The sequence below is a fragment of the Cheilinus undulatus genome, linkage group 20 (assembly GCF_018320785.1).
Source record: "Cheilinus undulatus linkage group 20, ASM1832078v1, whole genome shotgun sequence".
Classification (NCBI taxonomy): Eukaryota; Metazoa; Chordata; class Actinopteri; order Labriformes; family Labridae; genus Cheilinus; species Cheilinus undulatus.
Window position 1 is genome coordinate 38694096 of NC_054884.1, and position 17093 is coordinate 38711188.

Here is a 17093-nt window from a genome sequence, read left to right on the forward strand (position 1 = left end):
TAATGCCACTGTCTTCTCTGGACCAAAGCTCATTTAACATGGACTGAACTGACTCAAATGGATCAGAAATGAACCTTGGTTAATTATCCATGTCATGTTTTTAGGAACCTCAGAGGAACATCAGTGTCTCTTTTGACTTCACAAACTCTAATTTGCACATCCCTGTAGTCCCTTTCAACCTTATTTTATAAACTTTTATACCTCTGCATTTATGACACCTGTCTGAGAGATTTAGACATTCAAACATCTCGCATCTTTCTTCTCATGATCTTTTTTCTTCTCAGTCCACCTGAAACATAAAGAAGACACCAGATAGCAGAGCTATTTTCAAATCTGTTTCTTTTAATAAACAGAGCACATGGTCGTAGAATCAAGTACACACTAAAAAGGGTCAAACATGTCGTCATTTTTCATCCACTCTTTAGAAAGAACAACACAGGCACTTTACCAGCTTATGTTAACAGGGAACAACAGCGGTGGAGGGAGGGGCTTGTGTGCATGCCGTCATGCACACGTGTTTATAAAAGTCAGTAAACAACACATAAACATGTAGATTGATTTTCCTCAAACACGTCTCATCACTGTGAATAATAAAATTATTGAAACACGTCAGAACAGAGAAAACAGCCACCAACACAGAGTGTGCAGCGCTCGCCATCCAGAGCGAACAGGAAGTAAAAAAAAAAAAAAAAAAAACGGCTGCTGACTTTTTGGATGTGTGACCCTGAAGCAGCTTTAAAGTCCAAAAACAACATTTACAGATCAACAAGTCAACAGTTTGGTTTCATGTCTGCCCACATCTTTAAAACAGGAACATCAATGTTTATTCAGAGTCACAGAGGAACAGCAACGTGGATGTGGATGTGGATGCAGCCAGAGCCAGAGCCAGAGCCAGAGCCAAAGCCAGAGCCAGAGCCAGAGCCAGAGCCAGAGCCAGAGCCAGAGCCAGAGCCAGAGCCAGAGCCAGAGCCAGAGCCAGGTGAGGTATGAAGAGCTGGTGAGCAGAGTGAAAACAGAAACTCTACAACAAGGTACACTTTAACTGGCCGAGTTACTGAGTAATCAATGAGTAACTAACTGTTAGAGCTTAATCAGGTGATGGTGAAGAACTGACTGACCCTTAAAGTGACGATCCGCTTCACAATCAGGGACAAGATGAGCGACGCAACAGGTGATCAAAAAATGTTTGGGTACTAACTACCCGTTAGATGATCGACTAAAAGCTAGCAGTAGATTGTTCACTAGTTAAATAATAGTTAGATCTCAGGCCAACAAGTGGCGGGTAACTCATTTGTTCCTGGTTAACATGCAGTTAATTTGTTTGTTCTCTAGTTAACTGAAATTTATCAGTAACTTATTTTTCCTGGGTTACCTGGGTTTACCCTAGTTAACTTGCAGTTATTAATTCATGTTTACCCTGGTTAACTTGCAGTTATTAATTCATGTTTACCCTAGTTAACTTGCAGTTATTAATTCATGTTTACCCTAGTTAACTTGCAGTTATTAATTCATGTTTACCTAGTTAACTTGCAGTTATTAATTCATGTTTACCCTGGTTAACTTGCAGTTATTAATTCATGTTTACCCTGGTTAACTTGCAGTTATTAATTCATGTTTACCCTGGTTAACTTGCAGTTATTAATTCATGTTTACCCTGGTTAACTTGCAGTTATTAATTCATGTTTACCCTAGTTAACTTGCAGTTATTAATTCATGTTTACCCTAGTTAACTTGCAGTTATTAATTCATGTTTACCCTAGTTAACTTGCAGTTATTAATTCATGTTTACCCTGGTTAACTTGCAGTTATTAATTCATGTTTACCCTGGTTAACTTGCAGTTATTAATTCATGTTTACCCTGGTTAACTTGCAGTTATTAATTCATGTTTACCCTGGTTAACTTGCAGTTATTAATTCATGTTTACCCTAGTTAACTTGCAGTTATTAATTCATGTTTACCCTAGTTAACTTGCAGTTATTAATTCATGTTTACCCTAGTTAACTTGCAGTTATTAATTCATGTTTACCCTAGTTAACTTGCAGTTATTAATTCATGTTTACCCTAGTTAACTTGCAGTTATTAATTCATGTTTACCCTAGTTAACTTGCAGTTATTAATTCATGTTTACCCTAGTTAACTTGCAGTTATTAATTCATGTTTACCTAGTTAACTTGCAGTTATTAATTCATGTTTACCTAGTTAACTTGCAGTTATTAATTCATGTTTACCCTAGTTAACTTGCAGTTATTAATTCATGTTTACCCTAGTTAACTTGCAGTTATTAATTCATGTTTACCTAGTTAACTTGCAGTTATTAATTCATGTTTACCTAGTTAACTTGCAGTTATTAATTCATGTTTACCCTAGTTAACTTGCAGTTATTAATTCATGTTTACCCTAGTTAACTTGCAGTTATTAATTCATGTTTACCCTAGTTAACTTGCAGTTATTAATTCATGTTTACCCTGGTTAACTTGCAGTTATTAATTCATGTTTACCCTGGTTAACTTGCAGTTATTAATTCATGTTTACCCTTGTTAACTTGCAGTTATTAATTCATGTTTACCCTAGTTAACTTGCAGTTATTAATTCATGTTTACCCTAGTGAACTTGCAGTTATTAATTCATGTTTACCCTTGTTAACTTGCAGTTATTAATTCATGTTTACCCTAGTTAACTTGCAGTTATTAATTCATGTTTACCCTGGTTAACTAGCAGTTATTAATTCATGTTTACCCTGGTTAACTAGCAGTTATTAATTCATGTTTACCCTAATTAACTTGCAGTTATTAATTCATGTTTACCCTGGTTAACTTGCAGTTATTAATTCATGTTTACCCTAGTTAACTTGCAGTTATTAATTCATGTTTACCCTGGTTAACTAGCAGTTATTAATTCATGTTTACCCTGGTTAACTAGCAGTTATTAATTCATGTTTACCCTAATTAACTTGCAGTTATTAATTCATGTTTACCCTAGTTAACTTGCAGTTATTAATTCATGTTTACCCTAGTTAACTTGCAGTTATTAATTCATGTTTACCCTAGTTAACTTGCAGTTATTAATTCATGTTTACCCTGGTTAACTAGCAGTTATTAATTCATGTTTACCCTAATTAACTTGCAGTTATTAATTCATGTTTACCCTAGTTAACTTGCAGTTATTAATTCATGTTTACCCTGGTTAACTTGCAGTTATTAATTCATGTTTACCCTAGTTAACTTGCAGTTATTAATTCATGTTTACCCTAGTTAACTTGCAGTTATTAATTCATGTTTACCCTAGTTAACTTGCAGTTATTAATTCATGTTTACCCTGGTTAACTAGCAGTTATTAATTCATGTTTACCCTAATTAACTTGCAGTTATTAATTCATGTTTACCCTAATTAACTTGCAGTTATTAATTCATGTTTACCCTGGTTAACTAGCAGTTATTAATTCATGTTTACCCTAATTAACTTGCAGTTATTAATTCATGTTTACCCTGGTTAACTAGCAGTTATTAATTCATGTTTACCCTGGTTAACTAGCAGTTATTAATTCATGTTTACCCTAGTTAACTTGCAGTTATTAATTCATGTTTACCCTGGTTAACTAGCAGTTATTAATTCATGTTTACCCTAATTAACTTGCAGTTATTAATTCATGTTTACCCTGGTTAACTTGCAGTTATTAATTCATGTTTACCCTAGTTAACTTGCAGTTATTAATTCATGTTTACCCTGGTTAACTAGCAGTTATTAATTCATGTTTACCCTGGTTAACTAGCAGTTATTAATTCATGTTTACCCTAATTAACTTGCAGTTATTAATTCATGTTTACCCTAGTTAACTTGCAGTTATTCATTCATGTTTACCCTAATTAACTTGCAGTTATTAATTCATGTTTACCCTGGTTAACTTGCAGTTATTAATTCATGTTTACCCTAGTTAACTTGCAGTTATTAATTCATGTTTACCCTAATTAACTTGCAGTTATTAATTCATGTTTACCCTAATTAACTTGCAGTTATTAATTCATGTTTACCCTGGTTAACTTGCAGTTATTAATTCATGTTTACCCTAGTTAACTTGCAATTATTAATTCATGTTTACCCTAATTAACTTGCAGTTATTAATTCATGTTTACCCTAATTAACTTGCAGTTATTAATTCATGTTTACCCTGGTTAACTAGCAGTTATTAATTCATGTTTACCCTGGTTAACTTGCAGTTATTAATTCATGTTTACCCTAGTTAACTTGCAGTTATTAATTCATGTTTACCCTGGTTAACTAGCAGTTATTAATTCATGTTTACCCTGGTTAACTAGCAGTTATTAATTCATGTTTACCCTGGTTAACTAGCAGTTATTAATTCATGTTTACCCTAATTAACTTGCAGTTATTAATTCATGTTTACCCTGGTTAACTTGCAGTTATTAATTCATGTTTACCCTAATTAACTTGCAGTTATTAATTCATGTTTACCCTAATTAACTTGCAGTTATTAATTCATGTTTACCCTGGTTAACTTGCAGTTATTAATTCATGTTTACCCTAGTTAACTAGCAGTTATTAATTCATGTTTACCCTAATTAACTTGCAGTTATTAATTCATGTTTACCCTGGTTAACTTGCAGTTATTAATTCATGTTTACCCTAGTTAACTTGCAGTTATTAATTCATGTTTACCCTGGTTAACTAGCAGTTATTAATTCATGTTTACCCTAATTAACTTGCAGTTATTAATTCATGTTTACCCTAATTAACTTGCAGTTATTAATTCATGTTTACCCTAGTTAACTTGCAGTTATTAATTCATGTTTACCCTAGTTAACTTGCAGTTATTAATTCATGTTTACCCTGGTTAACTGACATTTCTGAACACATTATGACTTGAGTTAACCTGCAGTTAGTTAACCATTCTTATCCCAGTTAACTGGCAGTTATTCACCCACTCTGACCCCAGGTAACTAGTGGTGATGTACTTATTCTTACCCTAGTTATCCTGCAGTTATTGACCCATTCTTATCCCAGTTAACTTGCAGTTATTAACCCATTATTAACTGAGTTAACTAGTAGTTAGTTAACCACTCTAACCCCAGTTAATTTACAGTTACTAACTCATTCTGACCCTGGTTAACTTGCATTTATTTACCCATTCTGACCTGAGTTAACTAGCATTTACTTACTCACATTTACCTTGGATAAACATCAGTTAGTTCCTATTCTTACTCTCCTTAACAAACAGTTAGTTACTCACATTCACCCTTGTTAAAATGCAGTTTGTCACCATTCTTACCCTTGGTAACAAGAAGTTAGTTACTGTATTTTGTACTTTTTAGGGGAACAAGCAGGTAGTTACTCTTATTTTTTTTTTTTTTTAAATTAGCTGCCGGTCTCTCTTTCTTTTGCTGGTTAACCAGCAGCTGGTTACCTGTTTGTTTCTCCTTTAACCAGCTGTTCGCTACTTATCTGCTTCCAAGTTAACAACCGTTGCCTATTCCTTTCTAGGTTGACTGGCAGTAATGCCCTGTTTACACGACAACATTTTCGCGTGAAAATGCAAAAGTTTTGTAGCGTTTTGGCTTTCCTTTTACACGGCAATGGCGTTCTGGTGCCTGAAAATGGAACTTTTTGGAAACGGGCTCCAGGGTGGAAGTTTTTTCAAAACACCCCTGTCTCCATGTAAACAGGGAAACCAGCATTTTCTGAAAACAGACATGCGCACTGCGGCTGCAGTAATCCATGCACGAGTAGGCTTATAACACATGCGCGGATGAGAAGCCCAAAACAAAACAAAGATGGCCGACACCGGTGTACTGTTCGTGCTCCTCACTCTTTTGAATTTACCTGTACTCTCCAACAAAGTGTTGATTTACTTCACCACCACTTGGATCAGCAGAGACATATTTCGTGCCTGCACCAGATTCTGACTTGACCCATACGCCGTTGAAGGGTGCAGACACGTGAATCACACTGCCATCTACTGGCCCGGCATGTATACTATATCGTTTTTGGTGTTTCCCGCAGTCTCATGGGAATGGAGATCATTTTGAAAACCTTGCCACCTGGACGTGGAACTTTCTGGAAACGAAAACGGAAAATGTAGCAAAACGTTGTTGTGTAAACGAGGCCTAAGTTACTCATTTATTCTTGGTTAATGTGTAGCTTGTTACTCATCAGTACCTGCTCAATTAGCAGTTAGTTACTCAATCATTACCTGGCAACTATACCATAATCTGTGTATCTTGTTGTAAAGTTTTGCCTGAAAATCTTTTTTACCCTTCAGTCCACAGCAGTGAATCCTTTACATAATGCCTCTGTCAGTAGTCACATCTACACTCATACTCAAAACTTTTTATTTATTTATTTTTTTAACCTGTCAGCAAAGTCCCATGTCAGTCTTTTGGTGCAGTTTATGTTTTTGCTTGTTAAAGGTTTAACACCCCTCCTTTCAGGAACATTAGCATCCTATAAATACACTTTTCCTGTGTGCATATACATGTAAACCCATAAACTTTAATAGATATTGTATCAGTTGTGAAGATGCGACTGTAGGTGGAGAGTTAACAACATTTAAATCTGTTATCACACCTCACTGCTTTAGACAACAGTTTAAGATCTCCCATCATCAGTGACCCAACATTTCTACAGACAGGAAATCTTTTACAAGTAAAAACAGCAGCTGCAAAAGGCTTTCTGTCCTAGAGCAACAATAAAAACAAACACATCTTTCTTTTCAAGCCTCTCTGTTGCTTCTGAAAGCAGATTCATTTCTTTGGACTTCAATTGCTGGTTAAACAAAGAAAGAAGCATTTTAAAGATGTTTGAAGATGAAGCAATAGTCTGCTGATGAATGGATTGTAAAAATAATCGCGAGTTGCATCGTAAGCGGAAACCTGAGCGAGTGAATGTGTCGCCATCATTTTTACCTTCATAGGCTTGTCCTTTAAAAGGGGACTGCTGGATGCTTTGTTTGATATTTGTGGGGCTCAGAATCGTCAGAATCGTGCTGGTGCCAGGTAACAAAATCAGCCCGCTATGCTACCTAGCTTGTTCGCATAATTCAGAAAAGCTCCATGAAGTTCAACTCTTTGCTTTAAACAGTATTTTGCCTCCACAAGTGAGTCCACGGAGTGCAGCATTTACACTGAAATGAACCTGCTGGCATAAAATCTAACAGCTTCAAATACTCTTTTTTTTTTTATAAGGTTTGGAGGTTAAATGATTAAAAGGTGCCTGAATCTTTAAAAAAAATCTCTGGGAAAACATAAACTGTTTTTGTCTTGCTTTCATATTCTGGCATCTCAAAGATTTAAAGATAAGATAAAACCAACACTCAGATAACTGAGAGCTAAAACCTTGTTTAACAGGGCAACATTTCCACTGGAGTTAAAAGGAAAATGCTCTTTAAGTTTGCTTTATATGTGCATTACAGAACATATTAGGGAACAACAAGACTAGCTGCTCATTGTGGTTAATGTAGATGAAATGTAAAACGGTGTTAGGAAAAAACAGGCATACTAAAAGGGAAGTGACCAGGGACTCCAGGTAGGAAGCAAAAGACCATTACGATTGTTGATTATCCACTGACTCAATTAGCCAACTATTCAGATAGATTTTCTACAATTTCTTCTTGGGTCTTATTGAGGCAAAATGCCTCAGGTTTTTCACATTTTTAAAGGGGGCCTCAACAGTAAAAAGGTTGAGAAACATTGGGTTAAATAAGAGTTAGCCCCAAAGTTAGCAACAACTTTGGTGCTGCAGCAGGGGAGTGTGGCAGCCATGATGCATCTACTCCTGCTTAGTTCACAGCATGGGACTCAAGCATGCTTCTGCATTGCGTCGACGGCGTAGACGTGACACTGTCATTGACCATTCGAAGTTCTGCGTCGAGGGAACGCGACGCTCTGCAATTCACCACCATGCCACTAGGGTGTGTGTGTGTGTGTGTGTGGTTTCAGAGGGGTCACATCCGAATCCTTGATTATCACACCAAAGCCCTGTCCACATGGAGACGAAAACGATATATTGCAGTTTCATTTTGAAAAAGTTTTCCGTAAAGACAGGATCGTTTCAGGAAATATCCACGTAATCATGGAACCACTGGAAACGACTGTAAACGCTGTAGTGCATATGCCACGCCTGGGAAAAATGCCACATCACAGAAAAATGACACAAACTTTGTTCTAGTTGCCCTCCTGGTTGTTCTCCGTGGTGGATTTAAGTACGTATGGTGTGTGCGATTCGCGGTGGTGGTAAAGGAGCATTAGATTTTTCTGTAAAAGCCATAACAAGCTCAGTAGATTCTGCAGCATGAACACAACCGTGCAGTCTGCTATTATTTATTTAGTCAGACCCGCGCAGGTGCCTTAAGGGAGCTACGCTGTGCGTGACGTAATCGTTTCAAGAAAGATGCGGATAGCTGTCCACACGGAGACGAAACGGTAGTCGTTTATGGATTTATGCACTCTGGGACCCGTTTTTAAAAAGTATCGTTTACAGTCACCCAAAACGCCGTTTCCATGTGGATGAAACGCTGATACGACAAGAAACTTTTGTGTATATGCCCGAATTTGTCTCCATGTGGACAGGGCATAAAAAATGGTGACCGAGGTATAGCGGGTGTGTTTGGAGTTGGACCTCCTCGAGTATTCGCTCTTCGACTTGATCCATTGTTTAAACACTCGCACCGCTCCACAAAAACTTTAAAAAACATGGTGTTGCAGGAAGAAAGACCAGAAAAAGCAACTGCTGGAAATGACGTTTTGAGCGGACCAATCACAGCCCTTGCGGTCTGCGTCACTGCGACGCATAGTTAGGATTATTTAGAGGTGCGCATCAGGCTGCGGCGTAGGGGTCCGCATCTACGCAGAGGGCTACACATAGCTACGCTGTCGATGCGACGTTTCCATAAAGCTTATGTGCTCACAGCAGCATCTGAAAAGTTGCATGATGTGTTCAAGTCAGCTCAGTACTCTGAAGTTTCCGACCTCAGACGTAAATACGTGCGCTGACACTGCTTAAAGTCGGACCTCCAACTCAGAAACATGGAGGGAAAAAAGTCTATTGGATCAAATAGATCAAAATGAATGTTCATGTTATATTCCCCATATTTTATTTAGAAAATATGTTTTGAACTGAGAAATCTAGAGGTTCAAATTTCATTGAAAGCGAGCTGCAGCTCGGGCAGCAGCTGCCATCTGATGTATGTATGTAGGTACATACCTACATGTGTAGGTATGCGTGTAAGCTTGGGCGTGGATGGCTCTGTTACATCTTTGTGTTAATTGCTTGTTGCTGAACAGAGACGGGCATTCCTTTTTCGCCTTTATTGCGGAATCTCTGTGTAAAAACGGCTTGAGTTTATTGCCTGTAGTACCAGGGTGCTAGTCTGAGCGTCTCCGCTGCTTTTCCTCAACTCATTCTTTAAACGACACTTACATCGCAGCTCAGTGATGTGACAGGAAGGGTCAGAGATATGGATAGAAGTTTAAATAAGTCTATATAAAGGCATCCAGAGTTTTTTGCCTTGTAAAACCAAACTTCTTCCCCTGAGTGGGATTAAAACAGCTGTGCTCAGGGTGACAAATGTTTCCCCTGTGTAGTTTTCCGTCAGCCACAAACTCAGACATTGTATCTCACTTTGGTGAGCGACTCAGCTCAATCTCCCCTCTGATTTAATCCCTCATTATTACAGTCTGTAATGCCAAACCAATATCAACTTATTTTATTTACATACGATTTAATTTTATGTCAACAAGAAGTGAAATTGTGGTCTTTATCACTTAAGTTTAAAAGGAACATCGTTTATTAACCCTGTGGCGTATTTAACTACAGGTCTTGTCAAATGGTAAAAATTCCTCTCATAACAATAAAAACAATACTTTATAACTAAACATTTAATCCTAATCTGGACACAGGCTGTCCTATGATATGAGAGGTCGGCATATTTGGTCTTGGTGCAGTGCTAAAATGCATCCAAAATGACACACAGAGATGCCCCAGTTTATCTCGCATGCAGGAAAATCTGTAAAAACTGCTATATGTTACAAGGGCAGCACATTTTTGCCTGACCTGTTTAGATTTCTTGCAATAAATTCTCTTTCTAAGGTAGCCCTAACCCTTTTGTGTGCAAACATGCAGCACTCATTAAATGGTATCTGCATCTAAAACTGGATTATTTCTCTTTAGAAACATTACAGCAGCCTTTATATCCGTTGTTGGTCGTATTGATATTGCAAAAAAATCGTCCGGTCCATAGGACATCTTGTTGGAGCAAATCCAGCCCCCTACCCAAAATGAGTTTGAGACCCCTGGTTCGCAGCAAGTACATCTCTGGTCTAACTCTGTTCTACATAAATACACTGGAGTGCATGTACAAAATGATTCAATGGTTACTTATTTCAGTCACAACTTTGCAGCAGGAATTTTAACACATTTACTTGCAGTAAGGAAGGTAGACGCTCCCAGAGTTTAGAAGTTTTAGGACATCCCACAGGTCACAGCCACTATGCTCTGTCACGTTTGTGTGTCACGCCACGGTTGCTACTCTCAACAAAGATGTTTAGGATGTGAGATGGCTCACTCTTAACAGGCAATATCGTTCGTGCACAGCATGAAAAATGTGCACAACCAACAAAATCAACTGACAGCTTTTGTCAACAAAGGATTTTTAGGTATTTCTATCCTACCTCTGTAATGTTTGGAGCACCTGGTGTCTTCCGTTTCAGTGTGCAACTTTTCAGGAGTTTTGTGCATGTGTGAATCGATGATTTCCCCAGTTCAGGATTAGATTATGAACAGTATGAGTGGAGATTGTCTTAAACTTGAACTGAAGAGCTGGATTAATCAGTCTCTCAGCAGAGTCAAACACAAACATATAAAACTTCTAAAAGTTTGAACAGCCCGTAACACCCAAGCTAAAGAAAGAAAGAAAGCATGGCTGCAAACTTTGGTTTGTCTGTTTCACCCATGAACCAGGAAATCTGCCTCATGGTGTCTTGCACAACTGAAAGAACAAAATGTACAATAAGTTATTTTTCTTTTCTTTGCTTGACAACATGGCTTTGTTTGTCTGCAGCGGTTCTTTGTAAATAATATCCAGGAAGACAAGTGAGTAGAGAAAAACAGCAGAAGGAGGTCATATTCCACATGTGCACACACGAACGTACAAAGAAATGGTCCCAGGAAGTTCAGTGGAAGGATCGTTTGGCCGGTCAGGTAGTTTTCTAAGCACGAAACAGTCTCAGCACAAGGAGCTTGAGTAGAAGAGTGTTGTTCTAGATTGTCCATCAACTTAATCAATAGGTTTTCAGATTAGGGTTATCTGCAGGTCGGGTTTTTCAGTGGTGCGACCGTTCGGCTCCTCGCTGCCTCCGCTGTCGACAAACGACAGCTGGGCGACTTCACTGCGCCGCTTCCACGGCAAATCGACCTCCCTTACTTCGAAGTCTGCACCGTCTCCTGCAGTGACAGCCGAGATCGAGCCGAGGGGAGGGGCAGCATAACCGACTGGACACCGCTCAGCCGCCATGGCAGCAGGCCCAGGAAGTTCTCCTGGTGGTGCTGCGGGTCCAGAGTGAGGCTCATGGCCCGCTGAGGAGGGGTCGGAGGAGGGCTGGGGGAGCTGTGGTTCCGCGTCGAGGGGGTAGTAGAAGATGGAGGCGGATGTTGGGGAGTGGTCACTGCGCTCCTGCAGAGAAAAAGGAGAGAGAAAGTGAGAGACAGAACAGAGTGAGACGGCTGTGAATGATGGATGGAGGCATGGGTAGATGAACGGGTGTGCATATGGATTACAGGGATGATTCACTGGACTGGGCTCATGGATGATGGTGCAGAGTGAGGAGAAAAAGCAAAAGGGAAAGCAGTTTAACCTCTACTCAGTCAGACAGGCTTTTCTAATAAAGCTGCAGGCTACAGAGTAGAATTTAAGGTCACAATTTTCACAAATTAACTCATTAAACCTGATTATTTCTGCACCAACTTGGAGTTTGTAGGGCATTAGTGACAACAGCATAGAATGGACAGACTAGCATCTACATTAGAGGTGGTCGAGGTGCAAACGCACCATGAATCTGCATCTTTTTGGGCAGTAGGGGGCGACTCTACAGCTTTCGAGAAGAAGATGCATTCAGTTCTATTAATACCTTGTAATTATTTCACCTTGTGTTGTTGCTTGGTTGGTCTGTTGACTCTCCAGACTCTCATGGCGATAGCAGTCAAGCTGCCGCTCCTTTCCTACTATCCTCAATATGGAATCTCTATACCTGCTGGGTTCTTCAGCATTTAAAGGGATGTTTTGGTACTTTTCAGGTTGAGCTAATAGAGTAATGACATTATCCAGAAATGTGGTCCAAGTTTGATAAAAGCTGCCAGATGTGATTTCATTTCATCCAAATAATTTGCACAAATTATACATTGTTTTAAGCATGTAGGAAGTCAATGCAAGCTTCTACTAGCAATGTAATTTGGCCAAGCAATATTTGAACAACGGTTGATTATTTCAGTTTTACTCCTGAGGAGCCCATATCAGGCCAACCAAAACACTCCCTATTGCTGAGTTTTAAGTCAGTCTGTCTGAGGCCGATGCTTGTGTTTTTGCCAATGGAACGGGACTTCAATACAATGAAATACTCATTAGGCATGATGGGAGCATTACTCCATCCGCCTCTCTTCTTACTCTGATGTGCCCATCACTCTGGAACAGAATCAATCTGGACTCATCAGACCATGTGACCTTTTTCCATTGCTCCAGAGTCCAATCTTTATGCTCCCTAGCAAACTAAAGCCTTTTTGTTGATTAGCCTCACTGATGAGTGGTTTTCTTAAGGCTACACAGCTGTTTGGTCCTAATCCCTTGAGTAACCTTCACATTGTGTGTGCGAGTGGAAATGCTCTTACTTTCACTATTAAACATAGCCATGAATTCTACTGTTGTTATTTTCTTTTTTTTTACAATTTGATTTCACAAAAAGTTTAAGTGATCGCCGACTGTGATCATTCAAGATTTTTTTCCAACCACATTTCTTCCTGGAAGATGATGGCTCACCATTATCCTTCCAGGTTTTAATAATGCTAAGACAGTTCTTAACCCAATCTCAGCCGTTTCAGCGATCTCCTTAGATGCTTTCTTTGCTGCATGCCAAAAATTTGATGCTTCTGAAACAGACAAACATCTTTTCCATGACCACAGGTTTTCAAGAAATAAGAAGCTACTCGCTGCATCAGTTTTTGACAAGCAGTGAATATCACTGTTTATCAAAGAAAAAATAAAGCAGACTTTGACGGCAATAATAATGATTTAGAATCTCCTGATGTACACAGACAGGCTTGACAAAGTTCGCACATTCTTGTGCTGTTTCATCCTCAACATGTAACGGCCCGAACTATAAGAACTTCTTGAAAATTATTCAGGAAGGACTTGTAGCCCCAAAATAAAGAAATTACTTGGGAATTATCATCTTATTTGCACGAAATTACCTGGTTAAAAACCACCCAATTACTCGACAATTTTGACGATATCACCTCTACATGATTATCATATGATGATGATTAACATATTATTTCTGGATGAATACGTCCTTAGTTATTACGTGGTGAAATGCCAGCTTATAACAAGGCAATTACCACCTTAATACTACACATAATACAATATATTACTAGGCATTTCGGGACCACTAAAATAAGTGCTAAAGGTACATATTGTCAGCTTACAAATATTTTATAAATATAGCAATAAATAGGGTTGTTTTGATTCCGATACCAGTATCAGAATTACGTCCGATACTGATAAGAATGCAAGTATTGATATCGGTGAGTACACAAATTTACACACTGATACGTTTTGCTCTATATTTTGCTTCATTAGCCACGCTAACGGTTAGCAGGATTAACCAGAAATCAATTCTCTTTTGCTGCCAGAAAACGCTGCATGCACAACTACAGTTTTTAGTTACTTTTGAACCATAAATCGCTGCCTCTTACTTGTTTTTCCTCTTGAAGCTAGCTGTTGTGTTTTCCCATTGATGCTATTGATTAGGGATTCCCCAATCCACTTTTTTTCAGTTCCGATCCAATTCTGATAAATATGTGCCGATACTGATACTGATTCAAATATATATATATATTTTTAAACAATTATTATTGTTGTTGGTATATGTGAGGTTACATGAGGCTGTAGTAAACCACCCAGCTCCTCTTATTACAAAGCAAAAAACAAACAAACAAACAAACAAAAATGAATTGAATTTAAATGTATTCCAAACAAATTTATTTGAACTAATACTAAAAAATATCAACATTATCCAAAAAATAACAAGTGAGTGTAAGTTATAAATCCCTGTCTATAATGCTGTTTAATGAACCCCCGCCATAAGAGACCGCTGTAGCTTCAGTTAATGGCCACAGCCTTCCTCTCTGACCCTTCACAGGATGTAAACAATGAGAAGGACGGCGGTGGCTAACAGCTAACCTGTTAGCGTATAGTAGGAAGACCACAGTATGGCAGTTTTCCAAAGTAGTAAATGGAAATAAAGTGGCAGGTGGGCTGTCGAGGGTTAAGCTTACGTATGACTACTCACCTGAAGTGAAAAGAGGCCAAATATCAAAGCACGATATTAATCTGCAAAGAGGAACGAAGGCGGGCAGTGCTAGCTTTCAATGCTAGCGCCGCCCGTTATCAGGCTAACGTCACACCCACTCTTCTTTGTGATCTCTCGTCTTTAGACTAGTTTTGACTATTCTAAATATAGATTTACATTTAATTGACTAGGTAATTGTACCTCTAAGAACATCCTAACTAATACTAGCTCAGTTACACACAGACTGTCTCCTGTTAGACTGTGGTGCGTTCATGGTCAACCGCAAAATGTAGAATGGATTTGGATCGGCACCCTCAGTCAGATATCCGATCTATTAATTACATCCATATCGGACCCGATACCGATATTGTATCGGATCGGTCCCATCCCTACTATTGATGCCTTTGAATTTCTTGAAGCAGCATTTTCAGTGAGCCTGGAACTCCTGTGATTTTTGGGGACTTTGATTATTAAATCCACACCAGTAAACCCGATATTATTTTACCATCATTTATTACAGTTAGCCTGAATGCTAACCAGTGTTAATTTTGACAGCATTTTTTAAATTTAGTTTTAGTTATAGTCTTTTGCCAAAAATACCACTTATTTTTAGTCATAATTTAGTCATCTAAATTGTTTTAGTTTTATTGTAGTTTTAGTTGATGAAACTTCCCACATTTTAGTCAACGAAATTTACAGTAAATTTAGTCGACTGATTGGATCTCTCCCCAACTTACCCCGCCACCACGCAGCAAAAGCAGTTGCGATTGGATCTCCCCCGTATCTCAATCCACCTTTCCACACGGCCAAAAGTAGCTGTGATTGGATATATGCCTAACTTGCCCCTACTTTCTACATGATTAAATAAGGTCTGACTGGATAAAGTCTCTGTCAAACATTTTTGTTTCGTTTTTATTTGTTGACTAAAATGTCAATTAATTTCATTTTAGTTTTTGTCCATGTGCACTTGTTTCATTAGTAACTGTCTCGTTTTCAGCAGGGGAAAAAAGGCTATTAACAAAAACTATAATGAAAATAATTAGTCAACAAAATTAACACTGGTGCTAACAGTCATATTGATTACCCTTTGTGAGGGTCTGTCTGCCAATAGCAGGCTGTTCTATAATCACATCATGCTGCCTGAATGGAGCATAATGGAGAGGGAAATAGAGCCTGTGATGCAGCCCCCTGTATTATTCTTGCTTTAATATTTAGCAGGAAAACAACTTTAGGCTCACAGAGATGCTGTACATTATGATTCTGTTTGTTGAGTCAAATATAGGTCTGAAATAATTTGCTAGTCTGCACAGTCAGTCCAGAAAGTTCACACTGGTATCAGATCAGTTCTCAGTATCGGCCGATACCCACCACCTTTGTATCTGAATCACGAAGGAAGTCTGACAAAGCCTACCCTACAATAACAGCTGCGATGGAACCTAAACTGAGAAGAAATGAGTCTGAATTGTCGTTAGATTTTACCTGCCAGCTTATTAGGAGAAAGACGGGATCACACAATGTTCATCCAAAGAATAAAGCTGTGCATCGTGAGTGTAACACGAGTGCTCATGCAGTTACAAGCCACACGTACGAAGGAGTGATGCTGCAGTTGCCAAGGAGCAGGACAGGATCAAACAGCGGTTGCTAAGGAAGCGGAGAGGCAGTGGGGCTTGGTGATTGGACGATGAGCGGCGGTGGAGGGGCAGGAAGTAGGCAGCAGGGCTCATTTGGGGAAGGTTAGTACGTCACTGTCACACTTCACTCTCTGGAAAGCAGGTGCACGCACAGGTGCACACGCACGCACAAACACGCGGAGGAGAAACAGAAAGACAACAGGGCAGAGGGTTAGCAGGAGGAAGGAGAGCTCAGGGTGATTTTAGGGCTTTTGTGCACAGTCCTGCTGGAGTCACGGACGCTGTAAATGTTAATAAGATGTGAGTAATGACACATAAGTTAAATAAAACACAGCTGAGATGAGGCAAAAAGATTAGAAATGAATGTTAATGGTGAGAGAATGAAAAGGAAAGTTAAAATATAAAGTGTGCAAGAATGAAAAAGGAAAAAAAAGTTGCAAATGTTTCTAAATTAATAAGATCAATAAGGAGACGATGATGGAGAGAGATGAAGGATGAAGATGCTGCAAACAAACAGCATCCAGATGAAAGAATCATCAGTGTCAAGCAAGCACATCTGCCTTAAAGCTACAGATAGGATCTCCAATTTGTATTATTTTTTGAACTCTTACTAACACTCCTTAACTGCATGACTGCTAGTTTTCAGGAGTGACCTCCTGCAGGCTAAAGCTCTGATCATAGGTGGTTGCTCCAGTGCTTCAGCTGCAGGTGGTGAGTCTTTACAACCATGTGGTTAGCAGCAGCTCTCTGGATGATTACTACAGGGCTCACTCTGGATTTTGAGCTCTGAAATGAAGGCTACTAGAGGCTCATCTGGACACAGAACCAGAGAAGAACTCCTGCAGCGTGCGGGTTAAATGCTCGGTCTGTTAGAGGCTTGTGGTTGGGGGTGAA

General features: G+C 38.9%; 1 protein-coding gene across 5 annotated transcripts in view; it reads right to left on the reverse strand.

Annotated features, from left to right (window-relative positions):
* Positions 1–6338: 6338 nt before the first annotated feature.
* plekha1b (pleckstrin homology domain containing, family A (phosphoinositide binding specific) member 1b) overlaps positions 6339–17093 on the reverse strand; it is a 37963-nt gene continuing 27208 nt past the window's right edge. For 3 of the 5 annotated variants that reach the window (XM_041815045.1, XM_041815047.1, XM_041815046.1), the window contains one exon: positions 6339–11681. In XM_041815045.1, the coding sequence (XP_041670979.1) occupies positions 11301–11681 (381 nt within the window). In that variant the 3' untranslated portion in view covers positions 6339–11300. Of the gene's footprint in view, positions 11682–16156; positions 16331–17093 lie in introns of all 5 variants that reach the window. The other 2 variants (XR_005993462.1, XR_005993461.1) reach the window with 2 other exon arrangements.